The sequence below is a fragment of the Triticum aestivum genome, chromosome 5D (genome assembly GCF_018294505.1).
Source record: "Triticum aestivum cultivar Chinese Spring chromosome 5D, IWGSC CS RefSeq v2.1, whole genome shotgun sequence".
NCBI lineage: Eukaryota > Viridiplantae > Streptophyta > Magnoliopsida > Poales > Poaceae > Triticum > Triticum aestivum.
In genome coordinates, this window is record NC_057808.1 from 365,482,596 (window position 1) to 365,506,981 (window position 24,386).

General features: G+C 48.6%; 1 protein-coding gene across 1 annotated transcript; it reads left to right on the forward strand.

The window, feature by feature from the left end:
- The first annotated feature begins 284 nt into the window (after positions 1–284).
- Positions 285–1,845, forward strand: LOC780585 (homeobox-leucine zipper protein HOX4). Its single transcript, XM_044541854.1, has 3 exons — positions 285–709; positions 815–1,179; positions 1,263–1,845. Exons 1-3 carry the CDS (start codon positions 652–654, stop codon positions 1,650–1,652), a joined length of 813 nt encoding a protein of 270 aa, XP_044397789.1. The 5' UTR covers positions 285–651; the 3' UTR covers positions 1,653–1,845.
- The last annotated feature ends 22,541 nt before the right edge of the window (positions 1,846–24,386 follow it).

Below are 24,386 nucleotides of genomic sequence, written 5' to 3' on the forward strand. Positions count from 1 at the left end.
AGCATGAACTGGGCTTGTACGAGAGGCTTAGGGCGTCCCATTCCAGTGCAGGCCGTCTTATCAGTCCACGACCCTACGTGCACGCAGCACCTCTGAACCGATCAGTAAAAAAGATCGCGCTTGGGCTCGCAAATTGCCGTGCGACGCGTGCAGGGGGTCCTAACCATGGTCAGCTCCTGACCGCACCGCCCCCTCCACCTAACCCGAGCGCCGAGCCGGAGGAACACGGCCCCGCCCCGCCTGTCTCTCTCTCCCTCCCTCTCCCCTTTATTAAACGCACACGGAAATGCAGCACGCAGTGTTGGGGAAACGGAAAGGAAACCCGGAAAAGAAAACAGAGCAGGACTCCACTCCACACTCCACTCTCCTCCCCCTCCTCACTCTTTTTGGATCGTAAGGAAACGCGGAAGAAAAATCCATACGCGATCGTGGAGGGGAGGACATTTTGATCGGTGTTGGTTTCCCAAGGCGGAGACGAGGGTACATGGTGGCCGTCATGGATCGAGGCGTGGACGGGAGGACGGGGAGGGGCCAGCAGTGGAGGCGCGCGAGCCCTTTCTCCCGCTCTTTGCTCCTCTTCTCGCAGTAATCGGGGAAGGTGGTGGTGGTGGTGGTGGTGCCGGTGCCATCTGAATTTCTGTGGAACTCGCCATGAAGCGGCCCGGCGGCGGAAACCCCTCCTCCCACCTCCAGATGGCCAGCCCCAATGGTAAATTGCCAGCCCTCTTTCTTTCTTTCTTTCTTTCTGATGGGAATTCGTTCTGTGGAGGTGAAGGGCGCGGAAATCTGAGTCTTTGTGTGCGTGTTTGATTAGATATGGACTACGGCGTGGTCGGGATGGAGGCGGACGGGGACGCGGAGGAGGAGATGATGGCGTGCGGCGGCGGCGGCGGCGGCTGCGGGGGAGGGGAGAAGAAGCGGCGGCTGAGCGCGGAGCAGGTGCGCGCCCTGGAGCGGAGCTTCGAGGTGGAGAACAAGCTGGAGCCGGAGCGCAAGGCGCGGCTGGCGCGCGACCTTGGCCTGCAGCCGCGCCAGGTCGCCGTCTGGTTCCAGAACCGCCGGGCGCGCTGGAAGACCAAGCAGCTCGAGCGCGACTACAACGCGCTGCGCCACTCGTACGACGCGCTCCGCGTCGACCACGACGCCCTCCGCCGCGACAAGGAGGCCCTCCTCGCCGAGGTCCGTGCCGCTCACGCCCGCTTCTTAGTATTGTACGTGCGCAATGGCTGATGCTCGATGCTTGCGCGCCTCGTGTGATACAGATCAAGGATCTGAAGGGAAAGCTGGGGGACGAGGAGGCCGCGGCCAGCTTCACGTCGGTGAAGGAGGAGCCGGCGGCGTCCGACGGCCCGCCGCCCGCGGGCATGGGGTCATCCGACAGCGACTCGAGCGGGGTGCTGAACGACACGGACGCGACCGGCGCCACGCCAACAGAGGAGGCGCCGGCTCCGGAGATGGGGACGCTGCTCGGCGGGCCCGGGGCGGCCGGCGCGGCGGCGGCGGGGCACGGGCAGGTGTTCCTGCACGGGAATTTCCTGAAGGTGGAGGAGGACGAGACGGGGTTCCTGGACGACGAGGAGCCGTGCGGGGGGTTCTTCGCCGACGAGCCGCCGCTGGCGTGGTGGACGGAGCCGACGGATCCCTGGAAATGAGGCGCGGCAGAGAGCGAGAGACTCGGTGGGAGACGACGGACACCTCGCGCTGGGAATAAAAGATTAGTGAAGAAAGCAGGGGCTTTTCTGAAATTTTTGTAAATCTCGTTTTTATCTAGTCCTTTCCTGTCAAACCCTCGCCGTCGCTAGGCAGCCAGCATCAGCAATAGTACTACTACTACTACTAGTGCCATTTCCGCCCCTGCTCTTTCAGCTATTTCCTTTTTCCTCCCATAAACCCTTGCCTTTTAGCTAAAAACTTAAATGTTTAAGTTAAGCTGGACTCAAGTGTAAAAAGCTACACGGGATAGGGACAAGGGGAAAAGGACAGTGTGGAGCGAGCAGTGAAGAGGAAGGGAGGGAGCAGCAAGCAACGACGGGCGGGCCACGGAACAGCGTCGCTGTTGGGTGGGCCCCGGAGGCCACGTGAAGCGCAGGCATTGGGCCTCCCATTGACCGGGCTGGCCTAAGCTTTAGCGCTTGATGGCAGCGCGCAGAGTCGTAACCGACAGCCATCCGCCCCGCGACGCCAACGTGCCTGGCCCAGTCCGCGCCCCCTTCGTCCACGGCGGGCCTCCCCCGCGAGAGCGACCGCCGACGGCGACCCGCGCGTACGTGCGTGGTGGCGCACGCGCTCGCTCTCCCCCGTCGTCGCCGGTTCCCTCGGATCGAGCCCTCGCGCTTTCCCTGCTATTCTCGTACGTAGTAGCAGTTGTTGTGCCGCCGTCGAACCTGATGCACGCTCCCCCGGTACAAGAAAGAAACAAAGAAATCATGTGGAGATCGGAGCGCGGCTCTCATGATGCCAAGCCTTTTGGAGGCTATAGAATAGGCCCCTCGCGCCTGGAGATTCCGTGGGCAGCGGGCGCGTCGCCGTGCCAATCGAGTGCGTTTTGGAAGATCTGGTGACCGTGATGATGGGCAATCAGGCGCGGCACGTACTACTCGATCCAGGAGTGGTAGCCCGTGGTGGGGGAAGGAGGAAAGATCGCCGGAGCCGTGGCCGCCGTGCCCGTGCGGAATATTCTGTCGGAATGATTACCGGCACCGGTCCGGTTAAGTAAGACTCCCGGCGTGCATGCCGTGCTTTGCCCACCTGAAACCTCGTGCTGCTGGTATATTGTTCGAATGCGGCCGAGCGCTTCTCCGGCTAGACTCGCTCTTGTTTATGCCCCTCGAAGCAGACGATTCCTCGCTGCTCAACTGTCGATTTTTTGTTTTGTTTGTAACACTACTTAAAGCAACTCCAATGGGGCGACCGCACGCGTCCGTTTGGGTCGGCGCGGATAAAAGTGGAGTCCCAACGCGCCGACCCAAACTCAAATCGTGCCCTTCTGGTGTCCGTGCCGACTCATTTTCGGCCCAAAATTGCGCCCGAAATGTGTCGGCGCGGACGCGAAGCGGACGCGCCGCGCGTCTCCTCGCCGTCCGCCGCGTCCCCACCTGGCGGCCACCCAATTTATGACGACCACCGACCGCGGGCCCACGCGTCAGCCAATGGAAGTGTCTTTTTTAACCACGCGTGCGGCAGGGTCGGCCTCATCCACTTCTCCCGTCCACATCTGGCCCCCACCACTCCCTTTGCTTCCTCGTCGGCGACCGCAAACCCTAGCCATGGGCCTCTTCGGCAGCAGCAATGGCAAGGGCACCCCCGGCGCCTCGTCCTCCCGTGCTCACCTTCCCCCTTCTCCTCCTCCTCCGGCAGCGACGCGTTTCCGCCCTGGTCGCCGGCGCCTGCACATCCCGGTGCATCAATCGCGGTGGCACTGGGAGTACAGGCAGCCATTGCCGTACCCCGATGTCACGCTGCCGCACCGTTGGCATCTGGATCCGCAGCGGATCCCGGTGCCGGCGGTTCCTCGTACTCAATGGGCGCACGACGACGAGGTGCGCAGGCGCCGCGCGCAGCTCACGCCGGAGCAGCGTCGGCTGCCAGAGTACGCCGCCGACTCCCCCAACTGGGAGGCGTGGTTCGCCCTCAAACACGAGGAGCAACGTGCACTCGGGTGTCGACGCCGTCCCGCCGCCGTTCCCACCGCCGCCCCCGTAGGTAGAGCCGGAGGACATGGAGGCGGAGGCGGAGTACCAAGCCGCCCTCGAGGAGGCCCTGCAGCACGCGCTGGAGGCTAGCCGCCTCGAGGAGGACGTGCACTGGGATGGGCTGGAGCAAGCTCTTGCCCTGTCGGCAGCGGGGGACTCTGTCCACACCCCGCTCTTCGTGCCGCCACCGCCACCGTCGCCGCCCGTCCAGCCCAAGCCGGAGCCGGAGCCGGAGCCGACGCGTAAGCGCTCCCCGCCTCCACCCGCTTGGCCGAAGGAGGCCTACTCGTGGACGGGCCAGTGCCGCGAGTGGGTGAGCGCGCCTCCCGTCCACTTCGCCGCGACGCTAGAGGAGGAGGCGACCCACCTCGAGCGACGGAAGGAGCACTGGCTCCGCCAGGAGCAGGCCGACGGCGAGGAGCAGATGCGCTACGACGCCATGCTCCAACGCGACACGGAGGCGCTCCGGCTCGAGGAAGAGGAGGAGGAGGAGCGCGCGGCTTGCCGCAATGCCGCCGCCCCAGCAAACGCCGGAGGAGGCTGTCCTGGCAGCGTATCAGGCGGCGTTCAGGTGGGCTGGCCCTGCTCCGGTCTTCATCGACCTCACCGACGACAGCGTCGTCGACGGCAAGGGCAAGAGCAAGGCCGACGACGTCTAGGGCAGCGTGCCGGGCGGCAGCAGGCGGGCGCAGACTTTTTTTAATGCTTTATTTAATGTTTATTAGATTTAGGTAGACTTTAGCCCCCGTTTGACCGGCCACTTTATGTTTAATTATGTTTATTTATGTTTATTTCGTGCAACTTATTATTATTTTCCCACGGCGGCACATTGGGGTTGGCCTCCCCGTTGAGCGGTCAAGCCGACTCATTTTAAAATGCGGACGCGTTTCCGCCTGGCCGACCCGAACGAACAAAGCGCGCATCCGTTTGGGTCGTTCCGTTGGAGTTGCTCTTACAGTGTAGTGAGAGGACGGACAGCGTCAGGTGCTCTTCACGTACGTGCCCGACTCGCTGTCACGCACTGCTGGACGATTCCGATAAGAATCCATGCCGTTTCGTCTTGCTTTTCTCTACGGGGACATGGATTTGATGTGCGAACGAGACATTTGGATCGAGATTGAGGTGTCTCGCAGGTGGTGAAACTGTGAATGCATGGATCCAGACAGACTGAAACCCATGGTCCAGAGCTGCTTGGCGGGCGACAGCTTGCAATCAACGGTGACCCATGACCGGGTCAGTGTGCATGTACCACCACCGTACCTGCCGATGATCAATGCCAGCGCCTAGGGGTGCAAAAAGAAACGACAGCAGCATATACAAGACCAAAAATTCCCGGCAATTACGTTGAGAATGGCATATGTGACTCACGAGATACTATAAATTGGAGGTGATTCTTGGGCGCGTCTGTAACTTGCAAGGAAACGTTAGGGCTGATGTTGACGGCCTTGCGATTTAGAAAGGAAAATTGTCCTGCTGCTACTACATGACATGCATGTAGTTGCTCCTATATCCACATCACTCAAAGTTGATTTAGCCCCTTGTCTAATATTCGTGGCCTATCACATCGAAATTCGTCAACCTTCGTTTCCTCCCCCTGCATTTTTCTGGCCGCGAGCCCACGACAGCAATGGCCCGAATGAGTATGATAGTTGACGATATCTGCACAGCGGGGCTTACAGAACAAACGATAATTAACAACCCCTGCTCGTGAACTATTATATCCCTATATTTGTAATCTAAAGGAAAAAAAGTAAACCATTTAGTTCAATTTTTGTTCATACTACAATGATTTGGGCTCTGGATCAGCAGATCCTATTTGCAACCCGCGGGTGGGCAAACAGAAGTGGCTTTGCAGCAACACCAGAAGGTGGGCCAGCCCAGTTTGCGGCAGCGCGTTCGCTGCTTCCTTTTCTTCTGTTGTTTTTTTTACTTTCTGGTTTTTTATTTGTTTGGTTTTTTCTTTCCTTAAACATGACGAACAATTTTTAATACATGGTGACAAAATTATTAAAAACTATTCAGAATTTCAAAATGCGTTCTAATTTTCAAAAAATGTTCAAAATTCTAAATTTTGTTTGCGCTTCCACGAATTGTTCATAATTTCAGAATTTTTTTCCCTTTTTGCACTTTTTTCTCATGTTTTCTAGCTCACAATTCAAAAAAACTCTTCGGAATTCCAAATCTGTTCACATTGATTTTTCTTTCATGATTTCAATTTTTGTCATTTTTATATTTCCTTTTCAATTTTAAAATTTGCTTAGAACTAAAAGAAGTTCGTAATTTAAATTTTGTTAGAATTCAATAAAAAATCACATGGTTGAATCTTTTTATCACATTTTTAAAAACTGTTCATATTTTTGAAAAAAATCACTTTTCAAAGCAAACAAAAAAACAAGAACTGTTTTTTAAATGAAAAACAGAATAAAAACGATGAGGAAAATATAAAAAGAAGCTTAGTTAGCAAAGTGGGCCAGGCCATTTGTGTAGGCTTCAATGAATCCACTCCTAGTAGACGCACATGAGCGTCAACTAGGAGGCATTCCCTATTTGGCGCTGCAGGCGCCCGTTACAGGCCATTTTGCTAGCGGGCGCCTGCAGCAAACGCCCCCTCCCCAGGACTGGGCGGGCCCATCAAGTGTTCTAGGATTCGAACCGCCTGCATGGTTTGTTGCACACAGCAGTAACCACCACGCCACCACTGCTAAGTGTGCATACTTCCATCTTCACATCTCATCATCCATTTTGTTTCCTGTTTTCCATTTTCTCTTTTCTCTTTTTTTTGCTTTTTCCTGTTTTCGTTTTTCTTTTTTGGTTTTCTGTTTCGTTCTTCTATTTCCCGTTTTAATTTCCCTTTTTCGTTCTTCTTTTCTGTTCTATTTTTCTCTTCTTCTTGGTAGGATGGACCTTTTTTCAATATTGATGATTTTTTTGAATGCAACGAAGTCTTTTCCATATTCGATGAAACTTTTTTTTAAAGCAGTGAACTTTTATTTCAATTTTGTGAACTTTTTTTCATATTCGGTGAACTTTTTCCAAAAATGATGATTTTTTTTACAAATTTTGATGAACTTTTTCTCAATATTTATGAACGTATTTTTAAAATTGATGAACTATATTCAAAATCAATGAACTCTTTTTCAAATTTGTGAACTTTTTCAAAATCGATGAACTTTTTATCAAATTTGCGAACTTTTTCTTCGGGTGATGAACTTTTTTTCTTTTTTACGAACTCATCCAAAATTCTATGAACCTTTTTTTTTCAAATTCGTACCTGTTTCCATTTTTTTAGAAGTCTGTTTCAAATTGATACTTTCTTCTTAAAATTATTTTCATTGGATATATATTATATATGTTAACTAGAGGAATGGTCAAATAGAGATTTTGTGTATTTGTTAAATTTTTTGAAATTTATGATTTTTTTCGAAATTTATGAATTTTTTTTCAATTTGTGAAATTTCCCCGAATAATTTATACTGATCAAATAGATACGTTCTCCCTGCTAGTACAACAACCAAGTTAGCTCTGTCTAGTGGTTGTAGTGCCACCCTCTTTAGGTTAGGATCCCTGGTTCGAAACCCACCTGAGGTATTCAACGAGACGAATTTCTTTTTTTCTTTCTGACAGGGGCATGTTGCTGGGCCGGCCCAAGTGAAGCCACGCGGGCGCCAGTTTCTTGATCGGGCGCCAGAAGCGCCGATTAGGGGCTCCCCAACTAGGAGCTCTCCTTCTCACAGGAAATACATCGAAATCACTAATTAAGGAGTACTCGTTGCAAAGAACACTCCAACTTCCCAGGTCACGACAAGTGGCGCACATGCAGCGCGCCACTTGTCGCAACCTGGGAGATTTCCCTTTTTTCATAGATCCGTTTACTCAAAACGTTTTATCTCTTAAACCGTGCGTCCAAATCTCAAACCGTTTTCACCATTGAATTCTTCGCATCGAGATCTTCAAAACTATATCACATGTTGATAGGTTTTAGCGAACTTTTTTTCACGAAAAAATCAGACAAAAAAACCAAACCGGGAGCACGGCTTTTTTCCCTTTCCGAAAGAGGCACGCCCGTGCCTCTCGCGAAATCACAACCGTGCCTCTCGCGGAAGGAAAACCGTGACTCTCGTGGAAGGGAAAAAAAATAGAAAACACGTTTTTTTCCTTTCCGAAAGAGGCACGCCCGTGACTTTCGCGAAAGCACAACCGTGCCTCTGGCGAAAACAAAATCGTGACTCTCGCGAAAGAAAAAAACAGAAAACGCGTATTTTTTCCCTTTCCGAGAGGCACGGCCGTGACTCTCGCGAAAGCACAACCGTGCCTCTCGCGAAAGAAAAAAAGCAGAAAATACGTCTTTTTTTCGTTTCCGAAAGGCACGGCCGTGACTCTCGCTAAAGCACAACCGTGCCTCTCGTGGAAGAAAAACCGTGACTTTTCGTGAAAGAAAAAAAGTATTTTTTCGCGCAAATTTTTTTTTCGAATTTTTTTTAGTCGAAAAGCTAAGGAAGACCGGGGGAAAACCAAAACGTCGAAAAAACCTGAGAAAAAAGTTTTAAAAGCCGAAACGCGTGCGGAAAAAAAAACTGGAGGGAGCGTCCAGAGCGCGACACGTGGCAAATGGCTGAGAGCGCGCCAAGTGGCACTGATTGTTGCGAGGCTCCCGAAGAAGCGCTCGTTAACTACTTGCTCTCGAAATACTAGTTGCGCGCCAAGTGACGTTGATCGTTGCGAGGCACGGCCGAACAGGCCGGCGCCCACTTCAGTCTGGTTGTGTCAACGATGAAATTTTACAACAATTAGCTGGGTGCTCCTATTCAGCGCTGTTAGCGTCGGGGAACACGACTGACGCTGTCTACAGCGCCCAGTGGGCCAACCCACTAAGGTGGAGCGCACAAACTGGTATTAAAACCGCGCAAACACCGAAAAAATGCGCTTCCGCGACCAATCGAACTTGCGCCCTACAATCTTGCACGTGTTTGGCTAACCACTACGGCAGCTTCAAGAAAAGGCTAACCACGACGGCATGTCGTTGCACGTGACTAATACAATGCTAACTATTATAGCCGCTCATACATGATTTTCTTTAAAGAAAATTGAAACTTCATAGATTTTGAAAAGAGTTCGTGAACATGAAAAAAAAACGTTGCCCTGTTCAAATAAAGTTCATCAATTTTGAAAAATAGTTCACACGAATTTGAAAAAAGTTCATCATTTTTTTTAAAAGTTCATTGAATTTGAAAAGAAGGTCATTGAATTTTTAAAAAGTCTTTTTGCGGGTAAAAAAGTTCATCAAATTTGGAATATAAGTTTATCGAATTTGGAAAAAAATCATCGATTTCTAAAAAAAGTTCGTCTAATTTGAAAAAAGTTCTGCAAATTTGAAAGATGTTCATCACTTCTGAAAAAATATCATCGATTTGTAGAGATTTCATGCATTTAAGAAAAGAAAAAATAAACAGAAGAGAAGAAACAAAATGTACAAAACATGGGCATTTCCTATACGTATAAATATAAGAAAGAAGGTTGTATGCAACAGCGAGAGGTTGGCGTGGTGGTTAGTGTACTTCCCTGTCCAATGGTGAGATCACCACTTTCGCACACACCTTTTTGGAGTTTTGAAACCAAAAAAAAAAAGACGTCAAAGTCTGGCCCAAAACTGAGGGACTGTGTGGCGGTTTGTAGAATGAACGGCAAGCAGCGACTGAAACGCTACCTTTTTGGAGTTAAAAAACAAAAAAAATGTAAATGGGCTGGCCCAAAACTGAGGTACATGTGCGCCAGTTTGCAGAATGAACTGCAATCGACGCCTGAAGCGCTAAATAGGAAACCGCAATCAACTGGCTCGTCATGGTGCCAGACTATGTCACCGTACTAGGATGCAATGAATTCAGAGATAGCCCAGGAAGCGAAGCAATTTCTCGTCCGCCATAGGACATAAGTACGTCTCACCTCTGGTGTGGCGCTACTCAGCTGGCACAATATTGTAGCTGTCATGGGACTTTTCTTCATGTCGATTCCTTTATTTTTTTAACTGTTTTCCATGAATTTTCTACGGATTTTCCTCATGTTTCTTAAGTTTTTCCATTCCTTTTTTAATTTTTATTTGGTTTTTTCTTTGGCTATTTCTTCTACCTTTTCCTATTTTCTCAACACGTCTAATTTTTCATACACATTGTATATTTTCGTATACATTAGGAAGAATTTTATACTTGTTTAACATTTTTAATACATGATTTTAAATATATGTTTTAATGTCTATTTTTCATGCATAGTGTACATCTTTCGCATACATCTAAATTTTATACACGTTTAAATCTTTTCAAATACTCTAAATGCTCTTATATTAGTATTTATATCACTATTTAGTGATCTAAACGCTCTTATATTAGTATACGGAGGGTGGACATCTTTTTGAACATTTTTGGAGTACGTCTTACCCCTTTTTCAAATACACATTATATTATTTTGTGAATTATGCAACACTTCTTTTAAACTATGCGCCATTTCTCGCATTGTATAAACTATTAAAAAAATTTAAAAACATATTTTTGAAATGCATGAACTTTTTAGAATGTAATATACATTTTTTATGAATGGTACGAAACATTTTTTGTATTACACGAGATTTGTTTTACATTGTATAATATATATTTTTAAAAATCACGTACATTTATAAAAAATCATGAACACGGTTTAAATGTCACATGTATTTTTATAATAGCATAAGTATTTTATAAAAGTTGAAACAACATTTTTTTACATCGCATAAACATTTTTAAAATGTGCAATGAACATTTTAAAAAAAAAAAAATTTCATGATATATGTATTTAATATTTTTTAGAAAATAAATAAAAAACATGTGCATGACTTCAGCATCATGAACCCACACGTCTACTTGGCCGACCCACTATCGGCTCTCTGTAGACGAGCAAAGCTACTGCCTCGGATAGAGCGAGAAATAGCCTCACTCACTTCTACAATGTTGTGAGGCCATGACCCCAAACTCCCAAAGGACCAAGGTGAATCCACATGTGGCTGGTTTTCTTTTTGATTTTCACCTTTCACCAGTTACTATTTTTTCAAGGAAACTGATTCATTTCAACAGGTTGTAACGGCTCGCTTGGGAGCCACGTCGACCACGCGAAACGTGTCCCATTGGCCCGCCCACATGTCCATCTCAGTTCTTACCTTTATCTCCTTCCTTATCCCGAATTGACACTCATTCCAATTTTCTCTCCCTTATGTGCTACTCTCGCACCTGTGTCGCCGCCTCAACTGAATCGAAAGCGATGAGGAGATGTCGCCGTGTTACGATGCACGTTGTAAAGTGATGAGTGTTTATTTTTACACACTGCTAATATGATTTTATACCAAAATATTTGCCATTTTGTTATTAGTTTACATTACAAGTGAAGTGGAATTCAATTATTAAGCAATTATGAATGTGTTATATTGACTCTATCTGTGAAATTTAGCATGCATTATCTTTATGTAACCTCAGCAAAATACTTCACAAGCCCATGGCAACGCACGGGAATTCTACTAATACATACTAGAGGAGATCAAGTGGAAGGCACACTAGAGAAAACAGAGCAAAAGACGACCTTTCATACGACCGCGCCCGCTCGTATGGGCGGTCATATGGTGTGGCAACCGGGGCGTCAGATCCACCCAAACAACCTTTATAAAGGGGCTGACGCCAAATGAGCACCAGGGGATCATAGAACAAGCCAGTCATCGTCATCTTCGTCATAGCCATCTCCATCAACCCTAGCAGTCACCATTTTCCATGTCCATAGCCACAAGCTTCATCACCACCATAGTTCTCAGCAATCTAGTCATACTTGTAATTGTGTATGACACGCAAAATCCATTGTAAGTCATATTATCAATCAATCAATCTTCAGAATGTGTTCTTCGATGAGTTCATCGTGTGATCTAATCTCCATGTGTGTATAGTTTGGCAAGGTCATGGGTTGAGGCAAGGGCCTTGCAACCCGATGTATTTGTTGGAGGGATCGACGGAATTACTTTTAATTAACGTCTCATATGTGTAGCATAAAATTGTTCTATAGTCGTGTCTTGTCTCGTTCGCGTTCTTCATCCCTGCAGATATCCAGGATCGTGGAGAGCGAATCATGGATTGCTAAGGGCAGGAAGACCGTGAAGTGTTATTCTAAACACGAGTGACAAAATTGTTTTCTACGGTAACACGGATCCTATCCTTGGGGATTCAAGAGGTGTAGTCATTAAAGGCCCAATGTTTTTGTCTGATTATTGCAATCTTAATTACCGAGGCAACCCCGCGCGATGGATAGGGCGTTTGGTTGGACAACCGACTCTTGATGCAGGACGCGTGCCGGTCAAGATGTAATTTGGACACGTCTCCCACTTTGATACGTAGCAAGCACATCTTGATGGATGACTTCCAGAGCACAAATTAAAATCATGATGGTACCGACACAAATATATGGTTGTTAGCATATGTCCTCATACCAACGACTATTTTACTATAATTTTTTCCAGTGTCAGCTTGATTTACGATCCGGTCAAAAGCTGAAATTTAATTCTTTAGCAACAGCTTGTTTGAGACCCTAGTTTAAATGACACCTTCCTCTCGCGAGTTCGGTATCTCAGAGTCACCTATGAAAAAAAGGCGAGAATCCTTTATGCTCCATTTTCGCATCACTAAAGGAAGTAATCAAAAGGCAGAGTTGCGGGGGACACCGCCGTGTTGCGAGTTGCGAGCGACACTCCGACAATGCTACAACAACGATCGAAGAAGCTACGATGATAGAATTTACAAGGCCAACGACGAGTACGGCGAGGGAAACACAAGTGTTGCGAGGCCGTTAGCCAGAAGCATCCAGTGTCCAGCCCGCATTCGTACAAACTCATGATTCGTGAGACCCGACAACTTTTTTGCGGGCAGTTTGAACACATACATACAAGGGACAAACATGCACCTATCAAATTTTCACTGGCTGGTATCCGGTCTGCCATTTGATCTAGTCCAATCTCCAATTCTATTTTTCTCTCCCCTAAGCATAGATGTCTAGGGCGAGCTCTTTCCTCCAGACTTTACTCAAGTATGTGAATTATCTCTCCTTTCTGCTTGCCGCTGTAGTGGCCGGTGGCGGGGAGGGGAATCCTGGCGCCTTCATCTCCGGTTAGTAGTTTAGGTTAGGATGTTTTAGTTCTCGTAGGTGCGGCGTTCGGGTGGACGGCGGTGCTTCTTCTTCGAGTTTGTCTTGCGGGTTCTGATCCTCCCCGAGTCCGTCTGTCTGAACGTAGTCGACGGAGCTCCAGTTTAGATTCCTGCCGTCTCCATGTGACAGTGAGGTTAGGATTTCTCGTCATGTGGCGAGATTTGGTGTCAAGTGTTGGAAAACGTTGCATGGAAAACAAAAAAATTCTACGCACAAGTAGTGATCTATCCATGGAGATGCATAACAACGAGAGGGGGAGAGTGTGTCTACATACCCTCGTGGACCGTAAGCGGTCGCGTTTCACAACGCGGTTGATGTAGTCAAACTTTCTTTGCGCTCCAACCGATCTAGTACCGAACGCACGGCACCTCCGCGTTCTGTACACGTTCAACTCGGTGATGTCCTCCGCCTTCTTGATCCAGCAAGACGACGAGGAAGTAGATGAGTTTCGGCAACACGACGGCGTGGTGATGGTGATGTGATCTCCGCAGGGCTTCGCCTAAGCACTACGAAAAATAACTCCTCGATCATTTGCTTGCAACCTTATGATGTGTATTACCAAGAGGGTCCAGAGATACATCTCTGATACTCGGAGTGACAAATCATAATCTTGATCTATGCCAACTCAACAAACACCTTCGGAGATACCTGTAGTGCACAACACACAAGGTATTCCTCCGGTATCCGGGAGTTGCATAATCTCATAGTCGAAGGAATATTTATTTGACATGAAGAAAGCAATAGCAATAAAACTGAATGATCATTATGCTGAGATAACGGATAGGTCTTGTCCATCACATCATTCTTCTCCCGTTATCAAATGACAACACATGTATATGGTTAGGAAACCTTACCATCTTTGATCAATGAGCTAGTCTAGTAGAGGCTTACTAGGGACATGATATTTATTTATGTATTCACACATGTATTTAGGTTTCCAATCAATACAATTCTAGCATGAATAATAAACCTTTATCATGAATAAGGAAATATAAAATAACAACTTTATTATTGCCTCTAGGGCATATTTCCTTCATCAAGTGCTTCAGATCCATGCAAGGTTCAACGATGACGACGACTACAGCACCAGGGCGCCGGTCCTTAGAGGCACGTGCATGAAGACTTTCCGGCTGTCATCGACAAGGTCAAGCCGGCTCCGGTAGGGAAGCGAAACATCAGCGGCTCGTTCTGGCGGCAGTAGTGATTCTCCGGTGGTTTCGAAAGCTCTGATACTTTTCACAAAAAAATCACTGGCTGGAAAATATGAATGAAACTGAATAACTTTTGAATCGGCTGTCAAATAGACATTTTCCTCATTTTGGACGGCGATAAGTCCCGAATGTTTGGGATTTGCCCATGACAAATCAAACATTTTTTGTGGCAATTTATATAGGCGAGGGATGACAAGTTTAGTTCGTAAGCGTGCCAATTTCGCCCTTTGTTTGTTTTTACTAAGCGTCGGTAGCTCGGTTGTAGGTGGAGCATCGAGCTGTTATCCGTCCGGTGGACTTCCGATTTGGCAGTGTATATGGGGCGCGCGGGTTCCACAAAAGATGAAGATCCCAGCGTGGAAGGCGGCTACTGGTGCGCTAGCCACGAATACATGCAAGAAATATAGGCACATCTCGACGCGGGATCTGTGCTCATTGTGCGGCAGAGCGGAGGAGTCCAGTTTTCATGCACTGGTCGCTTGTGAGCACGATAGGAGATTGTGGGATCATATGAGAGAAATATGGCCGTTACCTGCTAATGAGATGATTGTTAATACTAGAAGAGAATGATTGTTGCACCTTCTGGCCAATTGCCATGATCATATGCGTGATTGTATTATCATGCTAGTATGGAGAGTTTGGTCCTTGTGGACGGACCAGACGCATGGGAAGGAGATCCCATCTACTTCCTCCGTTTCTAAATATTTAATTTTTTAGAGATTTTAAGACATATTTTAGAGTGTAGATTCAATTATTTTGCTCCGTATGTAGTTACTTGTTGAAATCTCTAGAAAGACAAGTATTTAAGAACAGATGGAGTATTCAAGTATCAGCTGATTACTTGTAGAGTTATATGCGGTCAATTGATTTATCAAGGAGGTACAGTACAAAGGAAATTCTTAAAGGCGAGATGCTAGGAATGGATTTGGCCTCGGCTATGGAGAGCATGAAAGCTTCCATGCCATGGGCCATGGCCTCCACCGCCAGCCAACCATGTCGCACTCTCTGTCGATGGATCTTTCTTTGCGTCCGACGGCTCAGCAGGCCAGCATGATCATGAGAAGACCTGATTGCAGGGTGGTCTTCGCGGCATATCGCTATTTGTTTAATTGAATGACGCACCGGAGACGGAGTTATATGCTTTGATGCAGGGGATGACATTGGCGTTGCAGCATAATGATGGCCCGATTATGTGTACAGTCAGACTCCTCAGGAGCGCTGCCGGCTTTGACGGGGATGGCTTATTGAGATCGGCATACGGGCATTTGGTGGCGGGGATCAAGTTTCTTATGGAAGATGGAGAGTTTATTATCTTGAAAATTAAACGTGAGCAAAATAGGGTGGCAGACCGTTTGGCGTTGTATAGTCATATGAAGAATACCACTGTTATATGGCTACATATAGGACCGCCATGTATTGAGAAACTTCTGCCTGTCAACTGTAACTCTATTATAATGGAATACAACTCTTTTCACTCGAGAAAAAAACTAAACTATCAATTAAAACTTTTGATTTGCCATGGACTAATGCCGAATTCGTTACAGTTTGTTTTGAGACAATTTACGAAGCTTTATTACGTTGTCACCAGTTGAACTGGGACGAAAGAGAGGTTCCCAGGATGGCCTAACCACACACGGCGGCCCACCCTAACTTCAAAGCATACTTCGCTAAATTGTGAGCCTCCAGAGCTCCTAAACTCATGAACAAAGTTGCAAGAATTAAAACTACTAGAATAATCTACAATTTTTCATGCACAATCGCTCCATACTCCGCTCCATTCTTCTGCTTGATACTGTCAATTACCTCCTTGCAATCAGAGGCCACGTGGATATACTGAAGTTGAAGATCCTCGGACAGTGCCAAAGCATCCCTCACAGCCAAGGCTTCCAAGGTAGCAGAGTTGGTAATCGCTCTGAAGCCCAGCGATGAAGCTCCCAAGAACACACCTTCCTCATCTCTGGCTATAGCGGCAATGGTTCCAACCCCTCGCCTCTCTGCAACTGCTACATCCACATTGAGCTTTGACATATTGTGCGGGGGTTTCAACCATTGCTTCGGTCATTGTGCCTGGCCGCTGGTTCTCGTCGGCGCAATCTTGATCTGTATCTGGAAGTCGGCAATATATCGTTGTATGAAGAGGTGTGTTGACAAGGGGGATTGGTGTAAGTCCTCATAAACTGCTTTCCTCTTTGCACTCCAAACTGCCCACAGTGTAGTTGCCATCATCATAAATTGTTCTGGATTCAGTACTTCATTCAGGGAAAATAACCACTCCCGTGGGTCATCGGTGATATGTTGACACATCTTCTGGACTAGCTCGTCGTCCGATAGCGCCCACACACACCGGGCGTTTGTACAATCAAGCATCGTGTGTCTCCACGAGTCCATGGCGCCACACAATTTGCAGGCTGCCGAGTCCCCCATGTGTCTGTGAGCAAGCACGTCAGCTGTCGGGATGGAGCTTCTGGCCAATCGCCACAGGAAAGTTTTGATCTTTGGTGGAAGTTTGACCTTCCATAGCGCCGACCAAGAATTGCTCTCATGTCCAGCCCCCGATGTTCCTTCCTCCTCATCTATCCATGATTCTCTCGCGATCTTGGTATGTATGATCAGTCTGTATGCTGATTTTACTGAGAAGAAATCTTTCCTCTCCCCACTCCATGCCCAAAAATCGCTGATATTTCTTGTACAAAGCGGTATACTGAGAACTGCCTCCGCATCAATTGGTAAAAAAAACAAACCAGACAAGTGCTTCATTCCATGTGGCAGTTGCGGTAGAGATCAATTCAGGGACCATGATCGGCGGCGATGGGATCCTTGAGGAAATAGGTCTCATCATGCCCTGTCTTGGTAACCAGTTATGGCTCCATATGCGTGTAGTTTGCCCATTACCAATTCTTCTTATTATCCCCAATTTTAGCATATCCCGACCATCCAAGACCGCCCTCCAGATCTGAGACGGCCTCCCACCAAGTTCTGCATCCAGCAACATGGTCTCCAGGAAGTATGCCGCCTTCAGTATTCTCGCACTCAGAGAGTCAGGCTTGGTAAGAACTCTCCAGGCTTGTCTGGCAAGCAAAGCAAGGTTGAAAATCTCCATATCACGGAATCCCATACCGCCCCAAGTGTTTTGATCTCGTCATGACATCCCAGGCCACCCAGCTAGGTTTCGTCTTGCCCGCTTTACTTCCCCACCAGAACTGACGAATAATAGACGTGATGTTCTCACATAGGCCCCGGGGAAGCCTGAAACAAGCCATAGAGTAGACCGGCAAAGCTTGGGCCACCGCCTTAATGAGTACCTCCTTGCCCGCGGATGATAACAATTTTTCTATCTAGCCTTTCACCTTCTCCCAGACTCTGTCTCGAAGATATCTGAATGTACCCATCTTTGACTGCCCCACATCTGTTGGCATGCCCAAATATCGATCACTCAAAGATTCATTTTGTACGTTGAGAGTGTTTTCGATACTATCCCTTAAAGGTTGCGGGCACCCTTTGCTGAAAAAGATAGAGGATTTATCGTGATTTACCCTTTGTCCGAAAGCATTGCAATACATATCCAGCAGGTTTATTACATCTACCGCCCCCTGCACACTTGACTTGAACAACAACAGGCTTTCATTGGCGAAGAGCAGGTGCTTGACAGCCGGAGCTGTGGGTGCCACCTTGATCCCACTGAGTGCTGATGATCGAGAACTGGATTTTAAAAGGCACGAAAGGCCCTCTGCTGCGATTAAGAAGAGGTAGGGGGAGATCGGATCTCCCTGTCAGATGCCATGAGAAGGCAAAAAATTCTCAAGTCTCTCACCATTAAACTGAACTGAGAATGAAACAGAGCTGATCATCACCATTACTATGTCCACCCACTGTTGGTTGAAACCGAGCTTGATCATAATTGCTTGGAGATAAGACCACTCCAGCCTGTCATATGCTTTCATCATGTCCAGCTTCAACGCACAATAGCTGTTCTACTTTGCCTTGCTTCGCTTCATAAAATGTAAACACTCATATGCACATATGATGTTATCAGTTATGAGTCTGCCCGGAACGAAAGCAGATTGCTCCTCAGAAATAATGTCTGGTAACACCACTTTCAGCCTATTTGCAACGACCTTGGAAGCTATTTTGTAAATGACATTACACAAGCTAATAGGACGGAACTGGGTTAGAAGAGTTGGATTGATCACCCTGGGAATGAGAACCAGGACCGTGTCATTCACACATGCTGCACTCTCCTCCCCTCGAACAATTCTCAATACCGCCTTAGTGACCTCCTCCCCACATAGGTCCCAGTGCCATTGATAAAAGTGAGTAGAAAATCCATCCGGCCCCGGTGCCTTAGTGGGAAACATCTAGAAAAGCGTTGTTTTCACTTCTTCATTTGTGTAAGGTGCAGTGAGCTGTTCATTCATAACATCTGTAACCTTGGCGGGAACATGTTGTAACACTTGATCGATATCCGTTACGCCCTCAGAAGAGTAAAGATTCTTATAGAAATCGGACACCATACCTTTTAGTCCAGCTTGGTCATCAATCATGGCTCCCAGGGAGTTAGCGAGCGCTTTAATCATGTTCTTCTTGTTGGGGAACGTAGTAATTTCAAAAAAATTCCTACGCACACGCAAGATCATGGTGATGCATAGCAACGAGAGGGGAGAGTGTCGTTTACATACCCTCGTAGATCGTAAGCGGAAGCGTTATGACAACGCGGTTGATGTAGTCATACGTCTTCACGATCGACCGATCCTAGTACCGAACGTACGGCACCTCCGCGATCTGCACACGTTCAGCTCGGTGACGTCCCACGAACTCACGATCCAGTAGAGCTTCGAGGGAGAGTTCCGTCAGCACGACGGCGTGATGAAGGTGATGATGAAGCTACCGACGCAGGGCTTCGCCTAAGCACCGCTGCGATATGACTGAGGTGGATTATGGTGGAGGGGCACCGCACACGGCTAAGAGATCAATGATCAACTTGTGTGTCTATGGGGTACCCCCCTCCCCTGTATATAAAGGAGTAGGGAGGGGGGAGGGGGCTGGCCTCCTAGGCGCGCCCCAAGGGGAGTCCTACTCCCACCGGGAGTAGGATTCCACCCCTTCCATGAGTAGGAGTAGGAGGGAAGGAAGGAGGAGAGAGGGGGAAGGAAAAAGGGGGGTGCCGCCCCCCCCTTCCTTACCAATTCGAACTAGAGGGGGAGGGGGCGCACGGCCTGCCCTGTCCGCCCCTTCCTCTCTCTACCAAGGCCCATGAGGCCCATTGCACTCCCCGGGGGGGTTCCAGTAACCCCCCGGTACTCCGGTATTTGTCCAAACTCACTCGGAACCCTTCCGAAGTCCAAACATAATCATCCAATATATCGATCTTTATGTCTCGACCATTTCGAGACTCCTCGTCATGTCCGTGATCATATCCGGGACTCTGAACTACCTTCGGTACATCAAAACACATAAACTCATATTACCGATCGTCACCGAACGTTAAGCATGCGGACCCTACGGGTTCGAGAACTATGTAGACATGACCGAGACACGTCTCCGGTCAATAACCAATAGCGGAACCTGGATGCTCATATTGGCTCCTACATATTCTACGAAGATCTTTATCGGTCAAACCGCATAACAACATATGTTGTTCCCTTTGTCATCGGTATGTTACTTGCCCGAGATTCGATCGTCAGTATCTCAATACCTAGTTCAATCTCGTTACCGGCAAGTCTCTTTGCTCGTTCCGTAATGCATCATCCCGCAACTAACTCATTAGTTACATTGCTTGCAAGGCTTATAGTTGTAACGCCCGGATAATCATGCTACAGTAATCCCACGCTAATGGTGCCACGTCACCACGTTACTTTGCTAATCTACCGTTAGGTCAAACCGTTTAAAAATTCAAATTCAAATTAATGTCAACGATAAAAGTTTTTCAAAATTTAAAACAAAAATGTTCGGGAGGTGCCATATTTTGGATAAGTAAATATGGTGTAATAAACACATTTTTATAAAATGCCTAGATAATTTAAAATACAATAAAACTGAAAAGAGAAATAAATAAAAGAAATGCAAAACAGAAAACAGAAGAAAAGAAAAGAGAAGCCCCCCCTACTGGGCCAACTGTGGCCCAGCTGGCCAGCCCAACTGGGCAAAGGCCCAGCCGGCCGGCCCACCCCCACTCTCCCCTTATCCACCCCCAGCAAACCCTAGCCACCTACCGCACCCCACTCCCCCTCGATCCCCCTCTCGCTCTCTCTTCCCCCCACTCCCCCGATCCAATCGGGGCAACGCCACCCCGACGACCCCGTCGCCCCGCTCGCCCCCGACGCCCCGCGCCCCCCGTCGGCCTCGTCCCGACCCCGCCACCTCTCCCCGGCGACCGCGCCGCCCCACTCCTTGACGCCGGCGCCTCGCCTCGTCACCGACCCCGAAGCCCACGGATCGAGCCGCGCCACGCGCCTGGACGCCGTCGCCGGAGCGCTCCCCCGCCGGCCTGCTTCACCACCGACGCCGTCGTCCCCGTCTCTCCCTTGCGCCCCACTGCCTTGTCCCCACGACCGCCGGTGAGGCCCCGGCCTCTCCTCCTCTCTCCCCCTGCCCGCGTCAACTCCTCGCGCAGTCGTGCACGCGCGCGTCGGCGCGGCCACAACCACGCTCGTCTCCGCACCGTCCCGCTGCTCCCTCGTCCCGTCCGCGCTCACTGCGCGGTGCCGTCGCTGCGGGCGGCGCACCCCCCTCCCCCGGCTCCCCCTGCGACCACGCGCGCCCGCCGTGGCCGCGCTCGGCCACTTCCTCCGCCCCGCACGGCGCTCGCCGCTCGCCCCGCCTCCGCCCGCCGTGGCCCTCGTGCCCCGCTGCGGCAGCCCCCCGCCATGGCCACGGCCCTGCCCTGCCCCGGGCAGGCTACGGGCGCCCGTCGCCCCCGCCCACGCTCGTGCACCTGCGCCCGCGCCCGCCTGTGGCCCCTGGGCCACTGCCAGGTGGGGCCCCGCGCCCCTGAGCCACTGCCCCTGGGCCCGAACCCCCTATGGGCCATAGACAGGTGGGTCCCGCGCCCAGAACGTAATAAAAAATGATTTAAAAAATTAAATTAATAAAAATAAATAAAAACAAATAAATAAATAATAAAGATAATTAATTAACTTAATTAATCCTGTTAATATTAACTAATTAAGATTAATTAACTTAATAACTAATTAACCTAATTAACTACTGTTAATTAGCTAACAACCCCTGACAGGTGGGACCCACCTGTCAGGTTGACCAGGTCAACGGTCAACGTTGACTGCTGACGTCATGCTGATGCATTAATTAAATTTCGAATTAAATTAATTTATTAAATTCTAAAAATGATTTAAATCTTTAAAATTTAATATAAAATAAACCGTAGCTCGGATGGAAAAACTTTGTACATGAAAGTTGCTCAGAACGACGAGAAGAATCCGAATACGTAGTCCGTTTGTCAGCCACACGTTCCTAGCATAGCGAACATGGAACTTTCCCCCTTCGGCCCGTCTGTCCGAAAACGCGAAACATCGGGAATACTTTCCCGGATGTTCCCCCCCTTCGCCGGTACCGCCTACTGCCACGTTAGGGCACACCTAGCACCGCTCATTGTCATGTCACGCATTGTCATGCTTATGTTTGCATTGTATTTACTGTTTCTTCCCCCCTCTTCTCTCCGGTAGACTACGAGACCGACGCTGCTGCTGCCCAGTTCGACTACGGAGTTGACGACCCCTCCTACTTGCCAGAGCAACCAGGCAAGCCCCCCCCTTGATCACCAGATATCGCCTATTCTTCTCTATACTGCTTGCATTAGAGTAGTGTAGCATGTTACTGCTTTCCGTTTATCCTATCCTGATGCATAGTCTGTCCTTGCTTCTACTGTTGTTACCTTTACCTGCAATCCTACATGCTTAGTATAGGATGCTAGTTTTCCATCAGTGGCTCTACATTCTTGTCCGTCTGCTGTGCTATACTATCGGGCCGTGATCACTTGGGCGGTGATCACGGGTATATATTTATATACTATATACATGACACATGTGGTGACTAAAGTCGGGTCGGCTCGTAGGAGTACCCGCAAGTGGATCTTTGTGGCGGAGCGACAGGGCAGGTTGAGACCACCTAGGCGAGAGGTGGGCCTGGCCCTGGACGGCGTCCGCGGTTACTTCGACATAACACGCTTAACGAGTTCTTGGTATTTGATCTGAGTCTAGCCATTTGGTCTATACGCATTAACCAGATACGCGGGAACAGTTATGGGCACTCGACGTCGTGGTATCAGCCGAAGCCTTCATGACGTCAGCGACTGAGTGGCGCGCGCCAGATTGGACTGGAACGCCCCTAGGCTAGGTCTGCTTCCGGCCGCGTTCGCAACGTGCAGGTGTGCAATGGGCGATGGGCCCAGACCCTTGCGCCATAGGATTTAGACCGGCGTGCTGACCTCTCTGTTGTGCCTAGGTGGGGCTGCGACGTGTTGATCTTCCGAGGCCGGGCATGACCCAGAAAGTGTGTCTAGCCAAATGGGATCGAGCGTGTTGGGTTATGTGGTGCACCCCTGCAGGGAAGTTTATCTATTCGAATAGCCGTGTCCCTCGGTAAAAGGACGACCCGGAGTTGTACCTTGACCTTATGACAACTAGAACCGGATACTTAATAAAATACACCCTTCCAAGTGCCAGATACAACCCGGTGATCGCTCTCTAACAGGGCGACGAGGAGGGGATCGCCGGGTAGGATTATGCTATGCGATGCTACTTGGAGGACTTCAATCTACCCTCTTCTACATGCTGCAAGATGGAGATGGCCAGAAGCGTAGTCTTCGACATGACTAGCTATCCCCCTCTTATTCTGGCATTCTGCAGTTCAGTCCATTGATATGGCCCTTTACACATATATCCATGCATACGTAGTGTAGCTCCTTGCTTGCGAGTACTTTGGATGAGTACTCACGGTTGCTTTTCTCCCTCTTTTCCCCCTTTCCTTTCTATCTGGTTGTCGCAACCAGATGCTGGAGCCCAGGAGCCAGACGCCACCGTCGACGACGACTCCTACTACACCGGAGGTGCCTACTACTACGTGCAGCCCGCTGACGACGACCAGGAGTAGTTTAGGAGGATCCCAGGCAGGAGGCCTGCGCCTCTTTCGATCTGTATCCCAGTTTGTGCTAGTCTTCTTAAGGCAAACTTGTTTAACTTATGTCTGTACTCAGATATTGTTGCTTCCGCTGACTCGTCTATGATCGAGCACTTGTATTCGAGCCCTCGAGGCCCCTGGCTTGTATTATGATGCTTGCATGACTTATTTATGTTGTAGAGTTGTGTTGTGATATCTTCCCGTGAGTCCCTGATCTTGATCGTACACATTTGCGTGCATGATTAGTGTACGGTCAAATCGGGGGCGTCACAATAGTGATGTGCATTACCGAGAGGGCCCAGAGATACCTCTCCGATAATCGGGGTGACAAATCCTAATCTCGATCTATGCCAACTCAACAAGTACCACCGGAGACACCTGTAGAGCACCTTTATAATCACCCAGTTACGTTGTGACATTTGGTAGCACACAAAGTGTTCCTCCGGTATTCGGGAGTTGCATAATCTCATAGTCATAGGAACATGTATAAGTCATGAAGAAAGCAATAGCAATATACTAAAGGATCAAGTGCTAAGCTAACAGAATGGGTCAAGTCAATCACATCATTCTCTAATGATGTGATCCCGTTAATCAAATGACAACTCATGTCTATGCTTAGGAAACTTAACCATCGTTGATTCAACGAGCTAGTCAAGTAGAGGCATACTAGTGACACTCTGTTTGTCTATGTATTCACACATGTACCAAGTTTCCGGTTAATACAATTCTAGCATGAATAATAAACATTTATCATGATATAAGGAAATATAAATAACAACTTTATTATTGCCTCTAGGGCATATTTCCTTCACTTCTTCCTCAGCATGCTAGCTCTCATATGAAAAACCTCGTATTCTTGTCACCCGCCGCTAGCCACTCTATGCGTGACCGTTGCCTCCACATGATCTCCTCCTGATGATATAATTCAACGAGTCTCTCATTAATTTTCAACTCAGCATGCGTCGGCTCCACCCTGGTTGGCTTCCCTCTCAAGCGGTGCAGCTCAGAGCAAAGGTGTTTTATCTCCTTTCGAACGCATCCAAACGTCTCCCTGTTCCATCGACCCAAGCTGCTTGATATTGCTTTTAGTTTCTCCCTGAGTCCCTCCATAGTTAATGAAACTTGCCCCTGGCTCCATTGTTGGGTGATA

Bases quoted from the DNA above. Each gene is read 5' to 3' on its own strand.
- LOC780585 (XM_044541854.1), top strand. From the start codon at position 652: ATGAAGCGGCCCGGCGGCGGAAACCCCTCCTCCCACCTCCAGATGGCC. The intron at 710-814 runs GTAAATTGCCAG...GTGTTTGATTAG, and splicing joins CCAGATGGCCAGCCCCAATG to ATATGGACTACGGCGTGGTC. The intron at 1,180-1,262 runs GTCCGTGCCGCT...CGTGTGATACAG, and splicing joins AGGAGGCCCTCCTCGCCGAG to ATCAAGGATCTGAAGGGAAA.